Source organism: Aspergillus nidulans, chromosome II (genome assembly GCF_000011425.1).
Source record: "Aspergillus nidulans FGSC A4 chromosome II".
NCBI classification, from domain to species: Eukaryota; Fungi; Ascomycota; class Eurotiomycetes; order Eurotiales; family Aspergillaceae; genus Aspergillus; species Aspergillus nidulans.
In genome coordinates this window covers 1,421,707-1,445,280 of record NC_066258.1, presented here as the reverse complement: position 1 = coordinate 1,445,280, position 23,574 = coordinate 1,421,707, and the positions used below count along the sequence as shown (strand labels likewise).

Here is a 23,574-nt window from a genome sequence, read left to right as displayed (position 1 = left end):
CCAGTTTAACACATAGGCATAGGTTATAGTAAAAGGGGCGTTAGCTACAGTTCGTCGTCATCTGTCTCCCCTCCGGATTCAACTGAATCCTGCCACGCTCGCGAGGAAAGATGCCCAGGCCCGGGATCCTTTTCCGTTTTCTTCGCAAAGGGAAGCTCCCTTCGCGGCGGGGGCGAGTTTGCTGTAGCTTGTGCGAGCGGCCCTTGGCTCCCACTATCTCCTCGTTGAGATCGGCTGGTACTTAGAGCAGACTCAACAACATCATCATCAGCAGCAGCAGCAGTTGTACCACTCTCGTCTTCAAGTGGTTCGGGCGTCGATCGTCCTTCGTCAGCCGTCTCCTCGTCCGCACCCTGACTGACATTTTCGCAGTCCTCAACACTCATCTTCTCGAAACCGTCATCACTAGATTCGTCGGCTAATGTTGCTGCGGGACGTTTTTGTCTTCCACCCTTTGCTCCCTTTGGTTTTGGCCTCGAGTTATCTGTGAACGCAGCTGCCTGCACCTTGGAGACTAAACCGAATTTAAATCAGCTTCCTAATCGGACAGTACAAATTGATAACTTACGTCGCTCTGGATCGACCTTTGCAGAGGCCAGCAGACGTTGTTGGTTGCGGATTTTCAGCTTCTTCTCATTCAACAACTGCACAATACCCGAAAATAGCTGCTGCTCATGTTGGTTTTTTGAGCTTATAAACTCCTCCAGTTGCTTGTTTAGCAACTTGATTGTACTCTCGGCTGTGCGGAAACGATCGAGTAATGAATTAAAGCGCTGCTCAAGAATATCCGCCCGGGTGACAGCGAGGTTCGTCCAGTCAAACAGCTCGATATCTTGCTCCTCATCTTGTTGCAAAGTCAAAGATCCTAATTTTTGCTATGGCATATCAGGGATATTGTTCTATGAAGGGCCTCTCCTGTCAGTGGGTACTTACGGTTATAGTCTGTATTCTCTTTCTTATTGTAATCACCAACTCTTTATCATCCTCTCCGGTTGCATTTACACTGGCCGATGCTTCGACATCTGTAAGGAGCTCTGGGTCCTCTGCTCCCTCTCCCAGGAGACCGAGAATATGCAGGAGTGTTTTTTTCCATTCATCAGGTCCGTTCCTTGATAGTTTTTCGCCCTGAGCTTATTTATCTCTGACTGTCGCACTGCCCTTTGCGCATCAGAACCCGGTTACGTGAGCATACAAAACTGCTTAACAATTGCGGTGTAGGGACTCTCTCCCTCTGTCGCAGTTATAGTGGGGCTGGAGTTTGGTGGATTTGGACCGGGCAGTGTGAACGAGGACAGAATTAGGAATTGGTTTCGTCAGATCGGCGGATGCGTCGGATGCAGGGGGGAAGGCTATCTTTCGCGGAAGACATCTTCTAGGTTGTTACGAAGAGTCTAAGATCAAAACTGCGTGATTAAATATTTCCAGCAGCCTCTGGACTCGAATTTTCAATCAGTTCCCGCAAGGGCTGGTGCCTTGTTCTCTAACTGCTGCCTTCCCAAATTACAATACTAGGCTTGGCACGCTGACAGACATCTGACATTTCATGACCAGTATCAGGATATCAGCTTGGACAACTACCAATGTTAACACTATTTTGGAAATCTGTAGACAAGATAGTCACTGTTCTATATATACACGCTATGTTTAGATGGTCGTCATCCTCTCAGGTAAATGAATAAGCTGAAGGTGGTATAACTACTTCGTACGAAAACTATCGGCGTCGAGATGTGATAGACCAGCAAGACTCTTCACTTTGTTACGCACTCAGGCATGTTTCATTTGGAGTAGAATCCATTGATATCGACAGTGTCAAGGGCTACTGATCACTGACTGCTAGCAGCTTTCTTGAGAGATAACCATGATCTGCATGAGTATGATAAATTGTAGAGGTACTGAGGAGCACTACTCCAGCGTTATTCAACTTCCCAATCCGTTCTATTATTATCCACGCCGTATGTACTCGTCCCCGAATGTCACGCTCCAAGAGCCCCACACAATGCTGAGTAAGGGTCGCCTTGCTAGTGATTGAAACGGCGTGAATCATACTACAGCAAGAAAGGAAGCCGACAGGAAATGCGTAGTGGCCATATGTGGAGAGTGTTAACCCAGCGTTAGGAGTGCGAGAGTCGGCGCCAATCATAGATTAGACCACGAGTATAGAGTATGGAGTAGTCTAGACTACATGAGGCACTACGGCAGATATCTGTAAAAGCCAATGCGAGTTAACATCTCAATCTAATGCATTTCTGGCCTCGTCCCTATAGTCTGTTTCTTTGATATATCGGACTTCCGAGCAACCAGCGCCTAGTATAGAACTAGTATAGAGCTAGTGGAAGAAGTGCCGCCGCAACTCCGCAGCGGCCAATCCACACTTCATTCAGTCTCCCTTGCCTCACACCTCGTTACTCAGACACATTTTCCCCGTTTCCGTGCCGGTTGACCTCTCTAGTTTCGCTGATTTGACGATACGAGCATGGTTTTAAAGGACCTTCTGTGGATGCTGGCATAATTGGCATTTATAGTGCTTTCTCCCTCTCGAGGGAATTCCACCAGCCACCGCTATCGCAGCACAAATACATGGCTTTTCTCAAACTTCCGGACATCTCATATCGTGCTTCTAGAGTCTTCATGTTGTGAACTTGGCATTACGTTCAGTGACATACCATCCTTTCGACCTTCGGTGATACCTCTTGGAGGCAGCTCAACCCTGAACTCACGTACCGACTGTACAATATAGGACACAAATCAACGACAAGCAAACCGCCCGATTTTACTGTTCAGTGAATTTGTACGCACTCCTTGCTGGAATTTCGATCTTGCAAAACCCAAAGTACAAAGTACGCAACAGCAGCACGGCATGACGTTCTATCTTTACCGACGCCCCCTACGAGTACCCAAGCATTTGAGGCAGATAACCTAGATCCCCCCAACTTCGAGTATACTTTTCTTATGAGAACGGCAGTGCCGACAAGCGAGCAATCATGGCGCCATCCACCGTCGATGTGCGCCCAAATAGTGAGGGGTCAATTGAGTGTTGGGACGACGATGATGAACTACAATGTTACGAGGACATCCACCTCCGTGCTGCGTCAAGCACTACATCTGTAACCAATTCCTCTGTCCGCCGATCTGGACATCGCGATTCGATTTCTTCGCGTCGCTCTGCTCGCTCTGATCTCGATTCCACCACAGGCGGAGACGAGGACTGGCAAATTCAGCTTCTTGATGAAGATGAGTTTGTGAATGAAGAAGCTATAACTTCTGTCCAAAATGCAGGGATTCCTTTGCCGGTGAACATCCCTCGCGCAGCTCTCGTCGGAGGTACAATTAAACGCCTTGGGAGGAAAAAGACAAAGCGAGAGTTCATTGATGATTGGTCTGACGATTTGGAGCTGCCCAGCCCCAGTGTTGCTCTAGAGTTGAAACGGTTCCACGAAACATCTCTTCCTGAGGCGCTTCTGCATCTTGGCTCTACTTCTCCAGACGCTGTAAACGGCCCTCCCTTCCTAAAAAACGATGTGACGCCGCAACTACCCATGCACGCAATTCCGGGTGACTATTCAACAAGCATCGACGTCGATGACACTGAAGACATCCCAACTATCAAAGCTGCTAAGCAAGTTCCTTCGCAGATACCGAGGATTATCAGCAATTTGGATTTCAGCAAAGAAACTGCTTCAGCAGAGAACTTTGAAAATGATTTTGAGCTGCCGGCGAACGATTCCCTGCAGCTGCGCAATCCGTCTGCAAGCGTGTTAAGCCCAGCTCCTGACGATATTGACATCGATTGGTCCGAGGGTAGCATTGGTGTACGATTTGGGGGTACTACGCGGGATCATCGCTCGAATCCAAGCTCATCAATCTCAGTTGTAAGCCCGAGCGCATCAAGTTATTTGACAGGTGAAAGCGATGATGAAGGGCTCGACGGCCTTGTGATTCCGGAAGGGCCTTTGAACCTAGGGGGACGTCTAACTCAGCTTGAGAAGCATAACTTTCCGGACACACCCTATCGTGTGCCCGAAGGTAGACGCCAAGAACAACTTCGCAGCGACGACTTTTTCTCTGGTCTGGATATTAATAGTGGTGACCTCTTCAGCGCTAGGAGACCCTCAATAAATCCAAATATCAAATACAAGACAGAGCCTCTTGGAAGCCCGGCGCGGCGTTCTGCGACGACCCTGACATTTACGAACGCCGCTGTATCGCCAAAAACTCGTATACCTCGCCTTTCTGGACACGACCGAACTCGCTCAACCCATCTGGAAACGGTCTCTGAGAGCGGTGCTCCCTTATCAAAGTTCCGCACATCTCCACGCCGACCAGGCCATGTCTCTCACTCCTCCGTGTCTAGTCTTCCAATAGCTGGGTCATCACAGGGGTCATCAATTCAGTTTACACCAACCCGACGTTCAGTGGGTAGCCGGGTCTCAAAAGAAGCCCTAGCAGGGGAGCATGCTCCTGGGAAGCAACTTTTAAAAACGAAACGATCAATGCCATCAATGCGCAACGCACCGCATACGACAAGTAGCACTTCATTCGCATGCCCCCCTGGGCAAAGTGGCTTGAACTGGCTTAATACCGGCACCTGGGCTGCCACTGACCGCGCTGGACTGGATGGGAAGTTATCAACTCGTAAAGCCCAGACGCCTTTCTTACCTGCCGGAGCCTCAGAAAGACAGTCTCACCACGTCAGCGTGAAAAGCTACCGATATTCACGCCGGAGCTCTGACGGTGCCAGCGATGCTATCAGCTCCCAAGGTACCGTTACTCGATTGCCGCGAACCAGCCGTCAAGATGGCTCAGGCGTAACTTCAGAAACATTAAGCACAACCCCCAAAAGGACCCTCACCCGACCAGCACGTCGCCGAAATTATGGTGACGGGTCTGAACTAGCCTCTTTCGACGACTTACCTACATCTACCGCAATGGAGAGCAAGTTTGTAAAACAACCCAGTGGCCGTGGGGCACCGCGATCCTTGAAAAATAGACTGAGCATAAGTCAATCCGGACCTTCAAAGCCGGATTCACCTCAACAGATGTTGACTACAAATAACCCACTTCAACAGCAAGCATCTATCCCCAGATTTGCGCGAGATACCAATGCATCAAGGAATGCTAGGGAACAGCGCATCGCCTCTATGTCCTCCATTTCGAAGACACGGGAAAACAATCCTCTCACCCCTCTTAGCTCAAACTGGAAACCCCAGAATATCTCACGAATGCCGTCAACCACGGGATCAGTAAGAAGCAAGAAGGGGAGACTGGGCTCGTCATCTGGATCTAGACCGCAGCTAATAAAACCGATTGGTGCGGGGGTACAGGAACGAAAATGTAAGTACTTTCTCAATGAAAATGCAGGAATCTGGCACTGACTTTCATTGAGCCGTGAACGGTATGCATTACAATCCAGATACTTTCCGTTGGGAAGGGAATGAGAAATTGGTTCAAGGCTTCGACAGCGCCACGCCCAAGTCGCCTAAACCATCGCCCGCCCTAATTACCAATGTGGGGGCTATGCAAAACGTGCAAGTGGTTGGCGGAATGGTGTTTGATCCGCAACGCATGTGCTGGCTCAAGTTAGCGCCGTGCCAGCCGGGCTTGGATGGAGTTCTTGCAGTCGAAGATGAAGATGATGTATTCTCGAACTTCGCCGATCTAGAGGAGGCGGGCGTCTCCAATAAAAGAGCAGCAGGAGCCCCAGAGGACTTCGGTCCAGCAGTTAGCGGAGACGATCGAAGCGGCGAGGATTCTTCTGACGAGTGGCCCATAACAGAGGAGTTTGACGTGGGCCCAGAGTTTATTAAACGCCAGCATACGGAAGAAGAAAAATGGAGACGCAAGGTCAACAAGTGGATGAACCATAACCCTGCTGGCTCCGGAAGCAGCTGGAGGTGGGCTATCCGGGATTTGGTACGATCTAACAGCACGCTTGGGGCTCAAGAGCTCAGCAATGCATGATTGTTAGGCCTGATTGCTTCCACTTCGCCCGAAGACCTGAGGTAAGATGAAATGAGACAATAATGATGATACCCACGACTTTCCTGAGCTTCTCCTATACATCAATATTACCGGACTCTAATAGTGCGTGGCGAGGAGTTTGACTATTGCGTTTGCACTGCCCGCCAAAACAACTATCGTCGCTTTATGCCTATATTACCTAGTTTTAGTGGATACATTTTTTACTTGAGCTGATGGAAATAGAGATTATTATGAAGCTCAATCAGTCGTGATCCAGTTACTCCTCCCCGGGGTACTATGGCTTTATATTTCGAAGCCAATTCTAGCGCTGGCCTTAGGGTACCATCCTGCCACAACACCATGGTTTTATGACTCTTCAGGCGCGTAAAACCAAGCGCAAGGATGCGGACCTCATCCTTCTGCGAAGATGCGAGCAGTGAGAGTGAGGTAGGGTACAATGTCTATACGCAATCAGAGTCTAAAGAGTACAGTAAAATGATTCATTAATTCAGAAGACAAACTCCTCAGAATCTAGTCTTATGGCGGCTGGACGAGAGGTCATTACCCCTCGCTAAAGATGATGCGAGTACCCTTCAATTTGCCTGTTTCTGCCTGTCTACGTTCCTTGACCCTGGGTAGTGTGAGAGGCCTTAATCCAGCAGCATGTCGTTGAAGGCCTGCGTCTGCTAAGGTTTGATGTCACAACTTCTGGAGTTTTGGTAGCTCCTCGATATCCATTAAAGCGCTATCCTACTGGTAGGCCGTTCTTTTTTGGCGGTCCGGGTGCTTGACTAGTCACGTACAGCGTTATGCACAACTTATTATCCCGGTCCATCAGCAGTGTCCTTGCTTCGTCCTTGCCACGGCCGGGTATTCCGAGTTACCTGGGACGAGTAGTAGGAGGGCATCCTAGCTGTAACAGGCTGTCAGTGTCTGAGCGTAGTACGCAGCAAAATGGGCTTGAAAATTGTCCCATTCGTTAGTACATTCTCAAAATATGAACCTGCTAGGTCAAAGCTGCTGACATTACCTGTAGGTATGCAAGTCACACCACGTTGAACCAATCATCATGTCTAATGCACTGGTTGCCAGCACACCCATGGTTCAAGAACCTATGATGACGCTGGGAAAGTTCTCTTAACCCAGAACTTCGGCCATCAACATGACCACCACGATCCGATAATATTGAGGATCCGTCGCAGGTGGCTAAATGAGACAAAACTGTGCAGCACCATCAATCCTAGAATGGGTGATAGGCAACATGACTTGGGATGGGGTCCCAATTCGAGCTCTCTCCCAGTCATTATTGGTTTTGGGGCCGGAACCGAATAAGTAGCCCCCGCTTCGGAAGCGTGCGTTTCAGTCAATATCGCTAGCAGCAGAATGAAGGTCAGGTAAGCTAGTGTGGCACGAGAAGAAGCAACGAAGCCAGGCGCATCAATGATTGAGAACTATTGCGCTAGGTCCCAAGGGGAATTGGAATAGCTAATAGGGTGATTTGCTGCATCGGGTTGGGGTAGGGAACCCTGGTCTAAGATTCATGTACTGCTACCAGGATCTTCCCGGGTTGATTAGCACTGAACGCCTTGGAGTTAGTCTCCACGATATTCATGGGGAGGTGCTTCTATGTTCCATAGGGTCTAGTAAGCCGTTTATGCCATCTTAGTGACTAGGTATTGAGAACGAGCCAGAATCCGAATAGGCTGAACCTCAGTGGAGACCGACTCGGAGCTAGCCTGTCCGTCGTTTAGGGCTATCTTCACTGCGCAAGGTATGAACTATATCAATCATTACTTGCTCTTTGATGAGCCTGTCTTGTTAAGCGCCCTCCTCGACCAACATTGTTGCCCGGGATGCTTGATCCTGGTCATTTTTCTCATCCTTGGCTCCTTCTGCCTTGAGTTGCGCCTTCAATGCAGCTTGCTTTAGCTGCTGTATTTTCTCTATTTGCAGAGTGCGCTACACACAGACTACGGCGTCGTTTCTGTTGCCTCCTATCAAGAATCCTGTTTGCTAGTAGTCTATTCAATACCCTTCTCATTATTTTCCTGCCAGTCATTCGCAGGCCCCTCCTCCCTGTTCCCCAATTATTTGTCCCATTTGCCAGCAGCAGCAAGTGAGTACTAGCCCGCCCCTAACCCAGGAATTCCTTTTGCCTCTGCACTCTCACTGTTACCTGATACTTGATTGATTGTTACCTCGCATCACTACTCGGGGCACTCCGTGCCTACTGAATATGCATAGTTTTTCTAAAAAAAAAAAATGGAAAAGAAAGGTGGACGGGGAAGAGAACATGAAGGCAAAGGAACTTGTAGACTGTGACATGGGGCATATACCCCGTTTAAATTCAACTCTATATCCGCTCCTTTGTAGCTCGGGCTCTGCATTGAAGGACAGAAAAGTTCCCATCTGTTCTTGGATTTTGTTTTCTTCATACCAAGTCGTCTCTAGCTGCCGCCAGGGTTGGGTTAATAGTCCTTATAACCCCAAACTCTCACACCACACCAGCGCCAAGTCACAATCACCAGAGACGTTCGCGTACCGCACATCTCTTCAAATTAACCAGCCAGTCGCCGTCATTATCCCCCAGCCTATAACTGTACTGGGGGGAGGGGCCAAACAAGCCTGGAGATCGCTGCCGTTCTGAAAAGGCTCACTATACCACTCTGTCAACGTCAAACCAACCGTATCAGAAGACTTCCGGATATATCAAAACAACTTCAAAGAACACGACCATGAGCAGTTTTCATAGGCGCAGCAATGACGGACAGGAAGGCTACTTCATCAACCCGCACTTATCCCTGCCTATCCCAGGTGGTCATGGCGAGGGTCATGATTTCGAAGCAGGCTCCTACCATTTCCCCCAACATCATTTCACTTCATATGCGCAGCATTTCAGCTTGCCCTATAACCATTCAAACATGTCGCCCCATCATTCTCATGGCGCATCGATGGCGCCGGTTCCTGACCACACAACCCTGCATCTCCCGCCTGCACAATGCATGCCGCAGCACCGTTATCTCCAGGGGCCAGCCTACCTTCCTCTTCATGAAGCATTGACAGAGACCGAGCTTGAGAGCCAGGACTCTAGGAACGAAGATACCATGCTTTCAGAGCCGATAATTCCTCCGCTAGAAGGCTTTCCGGATGTCAAAGAGTTCGATAGGTTGGTCAAGAGGTATAAATTCTCCCTTCTCTGCCCTACCCCTATCCTCTCCATAGCAGGTTTTGAGCTCACACTGAGTTTTTCATAGTTACGTTGACGATTTATCTGTGAAAAAACAAGATAAGGCATTAATCCACGCCAAGAGAGCGCGAAACATAAGAACAGTCTTGATAGACCCTAAGGACACAGCCATTGAATCGGCCCAGTTTCGGTATGAAGTACCCCATTCTAAACCGAGATATTTCATCTGTCATTGGCATGGACCATATGAGAAGCTAAAGGGCAGTTTAGGTTTTGGGTCAAAAAAATGTTCAAGCTTCAAACAGTTGGGGGGAATACCTCAGATGTCCGTAAGCCACACCTGTCTGCAGTCAAAAGACCACAGCTAATAGGAAGGTGTCACTCATCAGTGCAGGCGAATGATCTGTCATGAAGGAAAGCCAGTCGCTATCAGGGAAAAACTTTTCAAAATCCTCACGAAGGCGCATCAGCAGTGCCAACACGGTGGTCGAGATAAAACATCTGCTCAGGTACGACAGATATACTCATGGTACGTGGCTGATACAAACTCCCATAACTGCGTGAGTGCTTGACTGATTCTCGGAAGGGTTCCCAAAGAGCTTATATCACGTTTCGTGAAGATATGCCCGACCTGTCAAGTCCGCCGGGGCGGCACTCGCTTAACACCTCCTAACTCGAGAAGAGGCTCGCCGCCCCTCGAACTATCTTCCCGATCTCCAAAGCTTCCATCTCCACCCATATCCAGGCGCCAATCAGCAGCTATTGCAGGATCGACTTGCTTAGACAGGCCCCAACTAGAGTACTTTCAGCAGCAGAACAATTGGGTAGATTCAGCACGCAAACTGCAAAGACACACGAGCTTGGGTATCGGAAATGTACGATCAGTCAACAGCGGAGTTTTGAGTCATCTTCCGGGTCCGGTTTCGACAACCTTGGATTCATTTCACGCTGACATCCCAGTGCCCTCGCTTCATGTCAACTATGGTCCCGGGTATTCTGGTGCACATGGGCCATCCAACCATCGAGATTTCTCCTGCTAGCTTTGTCTCAATGAGTGCGTTATCGTCAACAAAATTAGGGAGGGTAATCGCGGAGTCAGAGCAATGATGGAATGTATTCCATACTGAGTTTGCGGGATCGGAAACAACGTAGCGAAACTGGATTCTGACTTACATTTCTCAAATAATATGCTCTTGTTATTCCTCCTACTATCGTTCTAGCCGTTTGCAGTATCATCAAGACTTCAAGAAACACTAATCAGCAAAGGTGCCACATTGTTCAGATTCTAGCAACCTAAGTCCCCTGTGCTATGCAGGATTTACTCACATGCCATCTTCAATGTACCGGTGGCTCTAGTTTAACAGTAGATGACAATAGTCAAAAATTTCAGATTGATTGTAGTTGCATCATATAGTACATGTAACCAGGAACTTGGAGCGAAGTTCTCAACTGACCAGGGGTATATTCCTCGGAGGCAGATACTGCGGTTTTCAATCCCTGCGATGGTTGCCAAGCGAATATGAAACCCTAGGCAGCATACGGATATAATGTTTCTCGGCGAACTAAGGCTGAGCTTGGGCCAGTTAAGGCAACAAGATATGGTTCAGACGGGCAGAGAGAATTTCTTGCCTTTCATTACCCTGCTGACACGTTACCGATCTATCTAGAGCACACACAGATGGGCAACTTACTTGGTGTAATAGATGTAAAAGAAATCGGAATACAGAAGAGTTTGAATAATCCCTGCCAAGACTGGAACTGCTTGAAAGTGGTTTTCTGCAAAGTACCGATAAATCCAGTTTGGGATATAGAGCGCCCTATAGAGACCCAACGCGAACAGATAATGGGTGGTTATGGTATCTGCTTCACCGGTACGTTGGAGCATAAAAAGCTGAGGTAGGATAGCCACAGACTCGAGCCAAATCGAGAAAGTCCAGAGAATCTGTAGTCTGTCAAGAAAAGGCCGATTACTAGACGAAATGAACTGACCTCCGAGATGCTATAATCATGAGGGAAAATAAGAGCGAGTATTGCGCTAGCAGCAAGTAGGTACTGCACTTTGAACGTGTCAAGGTTCGGGTCGTGTGTAGGTCGATAATCGTGGAGCATAAGATAGATGATATAACCAGAGGAGCCGATGAATAAAATCTTAAAGGTCGTATTGTATAACGAGTCCGTGAACGCCCAGAACAAATCTAGCGTCATCTCGCGTCAACTAAAGTAACAATGGCATCGAGAAGCATCGGACGAGATGCCCTGAGACCTACCAAGATAGCGAGTCACAAAAACTATCAGATACAAGACCTGTGACTTGAAAGACAGCCCAGAGCAGCTCTAACCTTGAGTTAGTCTATCAGTAGCAAATTGCCGGCGGACGCACGCTTGAAGACTTCATCTTGTGTAAGAGGACGAATATTGAGGCGAGATGGGAGAAATCGGCTATTACATGATTAGGCCATGTTGTCAATGAACTATCAGGGGCACACGCTCACCGAGTAGTCTGAAGATATTCATTGTGCTATAAGATTCACTTTTGATGATAACAGATACAGTGCGCAAGAGTAGATATAAGCGATTGAATGACAGAATCCAGTCGAATGGTGGTATCTAAATGGCTTGTTTCCGTACTTTTGAGATTAATCAATCATTCAGTTCCATGAACAAGAAGTTCGTCCTCATCTGGTCGCAAAGCGAATAATGGGTAATGACATTACAAAAAATGTTGACACGAAGCCTGAAGGAAGATACACGAGCGCGGCGCAAGCGGGTGCGCCCCACATTTGATGTAACGCGTCTTGTCTGAGACCTACGACATAACTGTACGGAGTAGGTACGTACACCAGACAAACAGAATTGAGGCTCGTCTCAAGCGCACTGCTAGATGGATGCAATATTACTTGTTCAAGTTGTATTTGTCTACTAAATTTGTGAACTCACGATTGGTTAGCCAGACGTCTATACAGAATACCACTGGATCGTATAGCCCCTATACACAAGATCTATACTCAAGCTCTCTTGCGTAGGCGCATGTTATCTGCTTCAAGCTGCAGGACTGTAGCAGGATGGTATGATAGGGGTTATTTTCGAGTACTATGGCTTGCAATCAACATGATATCTGCGCCAAGTCAAGAACATGAAAGCAGTAGATGGACGCTCATGAACGGCCACAGTACAATTGAGCCAGGCTAGCACGGACTATCAAAACAATGCCCTGCCAAATATACCTTCAGCATCAGTGATACATTGTAAATGACCTTCAGCCAATTCGCTTTTCAAAGCGCAGATTGAACTTTCCCTATCTAACTTATCCCAGTCCCGTAAGCCGGCACGCTTCAGCTTTTGGCTCTCTGCAATTTGATTGAAAAGTCGATCCTTATCTGCGTCAAGCTGGGAGAGGCGTTTCTCTGTTATACTGTCGAGCTCGGTTGGTGCGAGCTTACCTCCAGGTACAATCGTATTGAGACCAACAAGATATTTGGCGTGTCTCGGCGTGTTCGGAGAGGTCCCTGGGACGCTATTAGGACGACAGGAGCGAGAGCGCTGTAACTCAGTCCCAGAAGCTGATAAATGATTATTTCGGGCCACAATAGGCATTCCATGCGGCCCAGAAGGTGCAGGCCCACGGCGCATTGAGGGGCCTGCCCAGCCGCTGTCTTTGAAATTCGAGCTTCCACGAGGCCGTGTCGGGGCAGACAAAAGGGAGATATTCGACGAACGAGGGTGAGATGGAAGGGTCTTAGGACCATGTGGTGGACCCGGCGGTGAGGGCGACTTGCGGTTGCGATTGTTGCTGAATGCCCTCGGCTGGCTCGGGGCATTGCTAGGATACGACGTTCTAGTGAGGGTTGTCCTGCCAAGTTGCTCGGATGTCTGGGGGGTTTCGGCATTAGTCGAGAAAGAGGACGTTTCCGTAATCATCCTCTCTGAGCCAGGTGATTTAAGTCTGGCTTCCGGCGTTTCGATCGTGCTTTTAGCCGCCGACGCATGATGATCCCGGCTCGTCGATGTCTCTCTCTCCCTGGAACGGCGACGACCTGGGGTATAACTGGTATGCGGCGATCGACTTCTATTGCTTCTTATGCTATTATTCCTATCATCAAAGGGTGATGACCGCCTTGAGTTAGACATAGATCCAGGCGCAGAGGGGCGTTTGGCGAATGTGCCATTCGAGGATTGAGACCGTCGTCTCTGTCCATGATAGCGGTCAGCGGTGGTATCTCTGCGCCCATTTGTGAAAGGACTCCGAGCGCGAGGAGCTGGACACTGGTCGTCATCAAATGATAATCCATTCCTCGGAGGTGAACCAGGTCTCGTATGCCGGCCAGCGGAAGGTGGGCGGCGGTTTGCTCTATAATACCCGTAATCGCGGCCAGAAGAGTCTCCTGGCTGCCTCGAGGTCGAGGTGTTATGGCTCCAAGTGCTGTCGCGAGCTCGATCTTCTCTAAAAGGCGATCTTGGCCGCCTCGATGACGATACAGGAGATCTCGCTCTCACATCTCGACGAGGCGAGAACTTCCGAGAGGCGTATGTTTTCGTGTATGAAACGACACCAACGGCTCTGTTGTACGGGGGTGGGCTTCTTGAACGGCGTCTGTATAGGGGGGGTGAGCGGCTCCTGGGGCGGGTGTATGGCCGACCTGGAGATGGTGCCCAGGTATCGGCGACAAAACGACTTGGAGGTGAGCGCATTCGTGGAGGTGACCTCGCTGCGACGGCTATAACCTCGAGAACTCCCAGGCCGATAGCTCTCTCCACCACGATGGTCATCAAATCTGGAGGGAAAAGGCACACGCTCAGTAAATGGAAACGCGTAGTGGCATGAGTTTTGCAAGAGGGCAAGGAAGAACAAACCTTCTGGCACGATCCCAGTCCATCTTTTCATGTGTCAGAATCAAGACACCAGAAAGACTGTGTCACTTCTGTATTGGCGGTTATCTATTACCAGCAGCGTAATTGAATTGTAGCGAAAGATGAGATTGCCTGTGCATTCCTGGGTAGGTAGGTGTTGACTACTTTTGCAAAGCCGTCTGCATCTGAGAACTTGTGAAAGTGAGAACCGGAACGGCTGTGCCACATGCTGAATCATCTATGCCCAAGTCTGATTAGACCTCAGTCCAGACAAGATGTTTAGAGATGTCTTCTATACATTTCATGGGTTGGTTATAACGCTTGAAAACATATCAACTAATGTTTATGGCTTTCTGCTGAAGAATTATTTGTAAACGACCAGAGCACTCATGCGGCGGTACTACTAGTGCCACATTCCACCTCACAAGTAAAAAGTGTCGAGATATATTTAGCTGCTCCTTGGCCCAACCGATCTTGACTACTAACGTGAACCTAGGCCCCCTGGTCATTATGTTCTTTCCGCAAAGGAAAATGAGCTGATACAAGTGGATAATCGAACGACCGCAAGCCCAAGTTCTATGACGTTCCTGTTCCATGCGTTGGTCTGGACGCGACAATTTCCTGGATTAACTCGGTATTCTCCAAGGCTTGTTGAGCTGCCCTGTCTCCGGCAATCGTTTTATTTGACCCTTGTCCAGAACCGAGATGCTTATTGTTCCAGCCCCAACCTGTAAAATATACGCCAATAAAAAAAGTTTGCGTTCCTCCCTGATGCTGAACTGATTCCTTTTCGTCAATATACCTCAGTTTGGCGCCTCTCCCGTTGATTTTCTTTGCAAGTGCCTCCTTGGCCTGGAAAGTTGAAACTGATCCTTCGAAGCTATCCAGTTTCGGCGACCAAAGCTCAGAAAGCCACGTTTCAGCAACGGAGTAGCCATCGGGATGAGACAAAATAACAGCAGCAACGTAGGCTTCGAAGATGTCCCCTTTCGTCTTAATCCATCTCTTTGGCTGATTGTAAAGCTCAGCTGGAACTGAGGCTTTTTTGTCAATGCCGTACTGGGTGGCGTATTCAGCCAGTGTCTCATTCTTCACCAGAAGTTCCCTAATTTGAGAAATGCGACCAGATGGTATGTGCTGGAATTTGTTCCATATGAGTTTGGTGGAGATAAGCTCTATATACGCATCACCTAAGATTTCAAGCCTATCATAAGTTGTTCTCGAATCTTTGGCCACGCCGGGATGTGTAAAAACTGCTCGTTCGAGTCGGTCGTCTTTGATGGGGGGTAATGGTGGCAAACGTCTGGCAAGACATGGTAGTGGCCTTGAAGATACATCAGCATCATTGCCGTTCAAGTTTGTGGTCGTATTGGCAAAAAGCGACGTCTTCTGTAGGGCTAGGGTGAATTTTTTAGCTGCTTCATAAATCTCCGAGCTGGGCTTGACACCTCGACTCTCAGAAACCGTAGTAATTTTGTTAACGAGCATGCATATTGTTTGTATGTCATTTTGTAAATCACTGTCTGGGAAGGGCTGTTGCGAAGAAGTTTTTATAGGACTATAGTCATGATGTTTCTAATCCAGTCAGCTGCTAGTTATGAACTTCCGAGAGGTTATTGACCTTCACTCTTGTTCTTGCTACATTGTCATCATGAGATGATGCAAAGATTGATTTACGCTTTCTATCCATTGGCGTATCTCTGACAATGGTTGCAATTAACATTTAACGCCAGATCTTCGTCAAATATGGTGCCGCATCCTAGTCTTGTCACGTGACGTTGTGCTTTCTGGTTGTCGGAGCCAGTGGACATCTCGACTCTCAGGTGCTCACGAAGCAACAATTCTTGAACCCCGTGGATGATGGCCGCTCAGTATAGTCGGCTATTGGAATTGGCTAAGGTACACCATTCTCAACAAATTTATGTCATTGTAATTCTGGTTTACAGGCGTTGTAACAGGTCCAATGCCGGGTCTTCTCACAAAACTTCAACCCTGATAGGCTACGGCTAGGGAATAAGGTGCTACGCCAAAGGTTACGAGGACCAGCACTGGCAGCATGGTATCCTAAGAAAACAGTCTCATTTCGAGATTTGCGAACGACGTGCAACTCCCTGGGTCTGACGACTTTTGATGAAGCCGAAGACGACAGAGAAGAGGCCATTCAGATGTGAGTTTTGCTCTGCCCGTGGTAAGGTATATTTTGCTTATATATAATACAGTGCCAAACTGCGTGGAAAGGGAAGACCAAAGAAAAAACGAACAGCTGCAGGTATGGTCAACTTACCCATCATATCAATGGCTGAATTTAACATCATCCTTTCTCTCCAGAATCAAGATCAGCCAAGAAAAAGAAATAGTGTTCTAGCGAAACATGAATCAGCCCCATTAGTTTCAACCTGTACTATATCTGATGCTATACTATATCTGATGCTATTGAATCCTGTTTATTTTCACTATCATACTACTAATGTCGCCACTATTATTGATCTATATACAAAGCCATGTGCAGTATTTATTTCTTTACCTTTAATATAAAATTCTCAACCCCTACGTTTACAGAGCAATCAGATCCCTAATCTTGATTATATAGTACTATCTAAGAATAGTAAAACTAATCCTATAGGGATAACTAGACGAGGATAATTATGTACTAATACAGTAATTTGTAAAACAAAATACAAATTGATAATCTTGATGAGCTATGATTGTTGTTCTTGATGGTTAAGCCACCAGAACTAGAGATTATTACCCTGCTAGAAGCAGCAATATTAGACAAAAGCAGAATACAAGACAAGGCAGGCAGTTACAGGCTATTCTACTACAGCATTATGTTACGGGACGTATTTAGACGGATCTTCCTATCTATTCGTGCTATATGTACAAGAAGGAATCACTCAAGAAGAAGAGAAAGCGGGACAGGACAGATCAGAAATTGGAGATGGATGGGGAGCTACGTGACCATAGCCGCGTACGCTACGCGGTGCGTGTTATGGAAGCATCCCGTAACGTATTAGGCAAGAATACAATACAAGACAAACCAGGCAGTTACATGCCATAACTATAACCATTATATATTATACAGGATAGGGATGTACTTGGTGCAGGACTAGAAATCAATCTGCACAGGTTTGCAAATTCTAGAAAAATAACTTATATAGTACTAAAAACTGCAAGATTTAGAATAATTTATATAGTATAGATCATCTATATTAGGGATGTACTCGGTGCGGGTTGGGTACAACCTGCAGGGTTAGAAATCAACCCGCGCGGGTTTGGAGCACTAAAAACTGCAAGATTTAGAACAGCCCACACCACAAATCCATATTTTGCAATACTAGTCCTAATATAGTTAGATTATATCTGCTGCTAAACTAACTATAATTAGTTTTATTCTTTAACATGGTTGGTAAGCGAGCTGCGCATGTAAGCGAGCTGCGCACCTGTATACAGATTTCCTATATTTTGACCTTTTAATCAACCACAACACCTTTATATTAATTATTATTTATTTGGATAAGTATTTCTTCTATGCCTAATTCTATGGCAGGTACTATATATAGGTAATACCTGTGCCTTTAGTATTTATATACCTTCTACTAGTAGCCTGTATAGACTAGGTATTATCTAAAAAGAGGTATTATAAGCTTCCTTAAGCTCTATAGCCTCTTATATAGACAGACTATTATTATAAGCTATCTATCTATATATATAAGCTTGCTTTTATCTTTGTATAGTATTTTTAGTATATAGTACCCTATTCTCTTGTTCTAATAGTATACTCTTTTATATTATAATTTAATAGCCTTTAATTAGCTGGTTTAGGGTATTATAGGACAGTCATAGTAGATTTTTTAAGTACTATTTAAGAAATCTCTAAGTAAAAAAGCTTGCTTTAAAAGCTTATTAATATTTACTAGTATATATAGGTAAAAAATACTTGCCTAGCTGCTATAGCTTCTAGGGGGTATAAGTATATAAGCCTAAATACTAAGCTTTAAAAGTACTAGTTTAGGATTTAATAGTACTAGTCCTGCTACTTAAAAACTATTTCTAATTATATCTAGCTTAAATATATTAATTTAAGCTTATAGATAGGCTGCAAGGAAATTAAGTTTATTAATATAGCTAATACTAAGCTATATTTTCTGATTAACTAAGCTAGTATACAAGCACTTTAAAACTGCAAAATATCTAATATTAAGTAGTTATAAAAAATAGGAGGAATATGCTAGTATATAAAGTAGTATAATATTATAATCTATATACTCTGGTATACCCCGGTAAGAATGTTAGTCCGGTGGGCCTTACAAGGATATGACTCCTCTGAAGCGGTGAGGCCTTCAAAGCACCGCTTTCTTAATTCAGCCTAGTTTTGAAGCTAGTAAAACCTCCAATATCGCCATCCTCCTGAGATCCATGGTGGTGAGCATTGCTAATATGGCTATCCCCAGACCTAGCACCCCTCCAGAGGCGCCTTTGGAGGTGACTGAGATATCTGAAAGGAGCCAAAGTTCTAGATGGCTAAGTCGCGATGATCGGATTTGCATTTTGACTCTACGAGATGCTGGTTTTACCTATCGTCAGGTGCAATATACCTGCCAGAATGAGCAATCTACTCCTCGAAAGCCTCCTGGCCAGCGCCCGAAGCTATCAGAAGAGGATATAGACAATATCATTACCTTTATCTCTTCATCACAACGTACGCGCCGACTATCTTATAAACAAGTTATTGAAGAACTAAATCTTCCCTGCGGAGAAACTGCACTTGCTCGAGCACTTAAAAAACGAGGCTATTCCCGATGCAAAACTCTTCAAAAGCCACCTTTATCGGACGATACAAAGCGTGTACGTCTTGCCTGGGCCCTTGAGCATGTGAATTGGACAATTGAGCAATAGAATTGAATACTTTGATCTGATGAGACTTGGGTTACTCCAGGCTTCCATACCAGAATCTGGGTTACTAGAAGAGCAGGAGAAGAGCTAGATGAGACCTGTATTTGTTTGTCTACCCCCAAAAAGCATGGTTGGATGTTTTGGGGATCATTTTATGGAGATACTAAAGGCCCTTGCCTTTTCTGGGAGAAAGAATGGGGCTCTATCAATGCAGAGAGTTACTGTGAGCGAATTGTGCCTATTATTGACGGCTATCTTCGCCTGAACCGACAGCAAGGTAACTATCTTTGTCTTATGCATGATGGAGCACCTGGCCATGCCAGCAAAGATACTATAGCAGAGCTTCATGAGCGTAGTATCTATCCTATTAGTTGGCCTGCCTTCTCCCCTGATCTGAACCCTATTGAGATGGTATGGAACTGGATGAAAGACTGGATGCAAGAGAGATATCCAGATGACCGCCAGCTATCTTATGATGCCCTACAAGAAATTGTACGAGCTTCATGGGATGCAGTCCCTACAGACTTTTTGGAAGGCCTTATTGGGTCTATGCAAGCCAGATGTCAGGCAGTAATCGAGGCAGAGGGTGGCCATACAAAATATTAGTAAGATATTAGCATTAATACGAACGGCAGAATCCAAAGGAGTCATATCCTTGTAAGGCCCACCGGACTAACATTCTTACCGGGGTATACCAGAGTAGATTTAATTAAACTCTAGTATAAGATAGCTTCTATAGCTATTAAGAACTAGAAGTTAATATTTTCTATATATATAATACTTTATTAATAAAATAAATTACTTCTAAAGCTAGCAAAGACTAATTTTATTAGTTATTTATCTATTTATACTAATTTTAAATTACTAGTCAGCTAGAAGGCCTATAAACTATACTTAGTTATACTACTTACTCTTAAAGATAAGTATTAGTAGAAGTACTTATCTAGAAGTACTAATTAATTTAATTATAGTAACTTATTTATAGTTTCCTAGCTGTAGAATTAATTTTTAGCTATATAATTCTAGCTTAGTAATTATTTTCTAATATATATAAAGGCCTAATACAAAGCTAGTCTTATTAAAATTATAGATATTATCTAGTAAGATCTTGTATTATTTAATTATAGCTTATATAATATTAAACTATACTTAAATAATTTTTAGGTTTTTTTACTTTATTTACTAGTAGTTATATTACCTTAACAAGCAAGACTTAAGCTCTAGATAGTATTAAATATAATTATATACCTATTTCTGGCTAATAGTCTGGATTAGGGTAGAACTATACTTTATAAGCAGAATATTAGCTATTTCTTATATATAAGCTTTTATAGGAGCTGCTCTGTATAGATCTAAAAAAAGAATTTACTACTTAAGTACTTCCTCTTTAATCTTAGTTAATTTATAGCTATTTATATAAGATTTAGCATAATTTATAGTCCTGTATAGTTATATATATAGTATAAATTTAGATATATTAAAATAATATACTGCCTTATATATTAATATAATCTCCTTTTTTTTTATAGCCTGTATAGCTAGTAGGAGCTGACCTTCCTTCTTATAGCAATTTTGGTTTGAACTAACATGAACTCGGGGCATGGTGGCTGTCTGTTGGAAGATAGATGACCACATCAGCATGTAAAAAAGTGGTTGGGTGCGCAGCTCGCTTACATGCGCAGCTCGCTTACCAACCACGTTATAAGTATTATATAGCAGAGTAATAATATATTCAGAATCTAATATAGTATCTAAATAAATATAATAAGTTATAACTACTGGTTTATCTATTTTAATAGAAAGAATTTATAATCCACTAGGTAGATATCCCTGATTTCTATTTTTTTTAAATAAACTAGGTATAGAGATCCTAGATTAAAGATATACTTATTTTTTGAATAGGTTTATTTATAACTAACTTAATTAGTGTTTATTTTCTAGAATAAGACTTGATAGTACCCAATTTTTATATAATAATTAAAATCCTTATATTCTTATTTTTTTTTTAAGATATCAGCTAGGAAAATCAGCTTCCAGTAAGAAATAATATTTGAATTTTTTTTTAGAATAGAAAATAAAGTCTTCTCTAACCAGAACTCCTATCCTAATTAATATATTTAGTTATAAGTTATTAACTAGGTAAGCCTAAATATTCTAGTAAAGATATAATATTTACTTAATATTTAAGAAAATATAATAGAATGTGATTTTGTTAGATGAATTTCCTAGTCTAATATATCTTTCTAAAATGTTTGGGCAAAGTTTACATTAATAAATATTAAGATACCAAGTAGTATATATACATTTTAGTATAATTTATACTATATTAATATAATAAATATAATATAACTTGAATATATTTATAAATATTCTATATCTTTAGCTTGTTTATATAGCAGCTAGGCAATATTTTTTTGACTATAACTGAAATCTTTATAAGAATAATTTTTATAAAGATAAATATAAAATTTCTAATATATTTTATATAATATAATATAGCAGGTTTTTCTAACTTTAATTTTAATCTTAGTTTTATACTTCTAAATAGACTTAATATTTATTAATCTATCTATAGTAAGAATGGCTAATTTGAAGATATATATATAACTGTAAAAAAAAATTCTTATCTAGCTTAATATACCAAATTATTAAAGTTTATCTAAAGTATTTCTTCTACCTAGCTATATCTGAAGAAGTAAATGAATTAGTTGGGTTAGCTAGGGCCAGATTTAGATCTAGATTTAGAATATCTATTATATAAGCTCTAATATTAAATTGAATATTATATAAGTTCTAGTGCTAGTAAGCTTAATTTTTATTCTAAATTTTAATGGTTATATCCAATTTTTATATATATCTTAGTTATATAAAGTCTGATATTGCTGGCTTAACAGGGTAGTTGATATCTATTTTAATAATTAGTTTTAGACTATTTAGGCAGTTTAAACCTAATTAATGATATAAGCTAGTTACTAACTTCTAGATAGATTACCTTTCCAGGAGGCCTTGAATAACTATCTAATTATTAGTATTATTAAAATTATAACAAAGAATAATATAATTAGTATATAGAATATTAGTAAAATTAATTAATATAAAGATTAGTAATAATCCTATACTAGGGACTTATAAGTATAAGAAATATATTGCCTAAGTTCGAATTCTTATACTTAGTTTAGATATCAAGAAAGATATATTATTTAATATAAAAATTAGATTATTTAGTAGTAGTTTATAAAGATTATATCTTAATTATAGAAATTACTAATTATATATATTTTTTAGTATAATGCTCTAAAAAACTCAGCCTTTCAATTAGCATAATTTTAAATATGTTATAAGCCTAGATAAAAAAAATATTATAGTTCTAAAATAAAGTTACTAAACTATATAACTAATATCAATCCTAATCTTAACTATCTTCCTAATATTAATATTTATTATAAAACTTTATCAAATAAACAGTAAATTTGAAAGATAAAAAAATTAAAAAAAAAATAAAGATTAATTACTAAGCAAGGCTTATTATGGAATTTTTTTGTAATAATAAATATACTATATTTATTTTATATTATAGAAGCTTACTGAACCTGATGCTGGGCCGGTACAGGTTCTGTGCTGTTATGGGTCCTTTGCCTATACAAGGACCTTAGACCTTAGTGACTCGGCCAAGGCCTGCGCTGTTCTGAAGGCGGTGAGCCAACTGTAAGACTTCCTTACAATAATAATCCTTCTTTCTCCTTTCTTCTTTAGCAATTCCTTCTTATATATATAGTATGTCTAGATAGGAAGATCTATCTAAATATATCCCTTAATATTAGGAATCACTTACTAATCTTAATAATAGTATAAAGAGACCTTTTTATATAATAATAGAAGAAGAAAGTATTATATTATTACTATAGCAGCTCTAGGAGCTCTATATAGAGATACAGACTTAGAAATAACAGCTCTAAGAAGAGAATAATAGCTTATAAATAGAATTATAGGCTGTATAGAACTTATAACTAAGAAACTATCTACTAGTTACTACTATAGTTATATCTGTAATACCTACTGCCTATAAATAAAGCTACCTCTGTTCTTATTATATAGATATTAAATTTTTACTAGAAAAGATTTTAAAGACTACTCTTCTTTCTAAAATAATCTTTATATAAAGTTTATAATTAATACTATCTACTATCTTATAAAGGAGGAATAAGTTTACTATATCTATAACTACCTAAGAAGAAAAGCTAGCTAGTATATATTATTATAGCTCTTGGCTTACTAGAAATCTAAGACTCCTGTACTATAAGCAGAATTCTTTATAATATTAAATAAAGCCTTTAGTAATCCTGACTAATAAAAAAAGGCTCTTGTATAAGTAAATATAATAAAATAAAGAAGATATAACTTTAAAGAATTCTTAAATAAATTTAACAAAGAACTTCTTAATACTAGAGGAATTAATTAGGATAATAACTAGAAAAAGGCCTTATTAGATATAGTAATTAATATTATATTACTAAAAATTATAGTTAGTATTAGGTAAGAAGATTTATATAATAACTATTATAATTAACTATATAAAATTAACTATAACCTCTAGAGAGTAGCTAGGCTTATATAAAAAGAATCTTGTACTACTATTTTTATATATATTACTTATATAAGACTAGCAGGAGGCTCTGACTGGACTGAAT

General features: G+C 42.6%; 8 protein-coding genes across 8 annotated transcripts, besides 4 other annotated features; 4 read left to right on the top strand and 4 right to left on the bottom strand.

Annotated features, from left to right (window-relative positions):
- Positions 1 to 1,298: part of a sequence feature (contig 1.70 1..41226(-1)) that runs on past the window's edge.
- Positions 5 to 1,298, bottom strand: ANIA_10536 (uncharacterized protein; the record flags this gene model as incomplete). Its single annotated transcript, XM_050611266.1, has 4 exons — positions 5 to 514; positions 569 to 875; positions 934 to 1,130; positions 1,223 to 1,298. Coding segments are annotated over 4 exons (1,050 nt in total), but the record flags the coding sequence as incomplete, so codon positions are not given.
- Positions 1,299 to 23,574: a sequence feature (contig 1.174 4404..26679(-1)).
- Positions 2,982 to 5,958, top strand: ANIA_09413 (protein byrA; the record flags this gene model as incomplete). The annotated part of the gene is made up of 2 exons (XM_863702.1): positions 2,982 to 5,331; positions 5,411 to 5,958. The coding sequence occupies 2 exons, from the start codon at positions 2,982 to 2,984 to the stop codon at positions 5,956 to 5,958; spliced, it is 2,898 nt and encodes a 965-aa protein (XP_868795.1).
- On the top strand, positions 8,694 to 9,212 carry ANIA_09414 (uncharacterized protein; the record flags this gene model as incomplete). Its single annotated transcript, XM_863703.1, has 1 exon — positions 8,694 to 9,212. One exon carries the CDS (start codon positions 8,694 to 8,696, stop codon positions 9,210 to 9,212), a length of 519 nt encoding a protein of 172 aa, XP_868796.1.
- On the bottom strand, positions 10,562 to 11,540 carry ANIA_11226 (uncharacterized protein; the record flags this gene model as incomplete). Its single annotated transcript, XM_050611265.1, has 5 exons — positions 10,562 to 10,785; positions 10,837 to 11,087; positions 11,135 to 11,340; positions 11,413 to 11,479; positions 11,526 to 11,540. The coding sequence occupies 5 exons, from the start codon at positions 11,538 to 11,540 to the stop codon at positions 10,749 to 10,751; spliced, it is 576 nt and encodes a 191-aa protein (XP_050467310.1). The 3' UTR covers positions 10,562 to 10,748.
- Positions 12,201 to 13,912, bottom strand: ANIA_11225 (uncharacterized protein; the record flags this gene model as incomplete). The annotated part of the gene is made up of 1 exon (XM_050611264.1): positions 12,201 to 13,912. One exon carries the CDS (start codon positions 13,910 to 13,912, stop codon positions 12,344 to 12,346), a length of 1,569 nt encoding a protein of 522 aa, XP_050467309.1. The 3' UTR covers positions 12,201 to 12,343.
- On the bottom strand, positions 14,570 to 15,692 carry ANIA_11224 (ribonuclease III; the record flags this gene model as incomplete). The annotated part of the gene is made up of 2 exons (XM_050611263.1): positions 15,615 to 15,692; positions 14,570 to 15,568 (listed from the first exon to the last, which is right to left on the bottom strand). Exons 1-2 carry the CDS (start codon positions 15,681 to 15,683, stop codon positions 14,570 to 14,572), a joined length of 1,068 nt encoding a protein of 355 aa, XP_050467308.1. The 5' UTR covers positions 15,684 to 15,692.
- On the top strand, positions 16,869 to 18,104 carry ANIA_11662 (uncharacterized protein; the record flags this gene model as incomplete). The annotated part of the gene is made up of 8 exons (XM_050611262.1): positions 16,869 to 16,973; positions 17,076 to 17,119; positions 17,193 to 17,242; positions 17,379 to 17,399; positions 17,728 to 17,735; positions 17,796 to 17,816; positions 17,948 to 17,963; positions 18,085 to 18,104. The coding sequence occupies 8 exons, from the start codon at positions 16,869 to 16,871 to the stop codon at positions 18,102 to 18,104; spliced, it is 285 nt and encodes a 94-aa protein (XP_050467307.1).
- On the top strand, positions 18,431 to 19,492 carry ANIA_09416 (uncharacterized protein; the record flags this gene model as incomplete). The annotated part of the gene is made up of 3 exons (XM_863705.1): positions 18,431 to 18,692; positions 18,812 to 18,838; positions 18,930 to 19,492. The coding sequence occupies 3 exons, from the start codon at positions 18,431 to 18,433 to the stop codon at positions 19,490 to 19,492; spliced, it is 852 nt and encodes a 283-aa protein (XP_868798.1).
- Positions 20,320 to 20,327: a sequence feature (Short protein (ANIA_09417, CBF74300.1) was converted to a misc_feature.).
- Positions 20,440 to 20,488: a sequence feature (Short protein (ANIA_09417, CBF74300.1) was converted to a misc_feature.).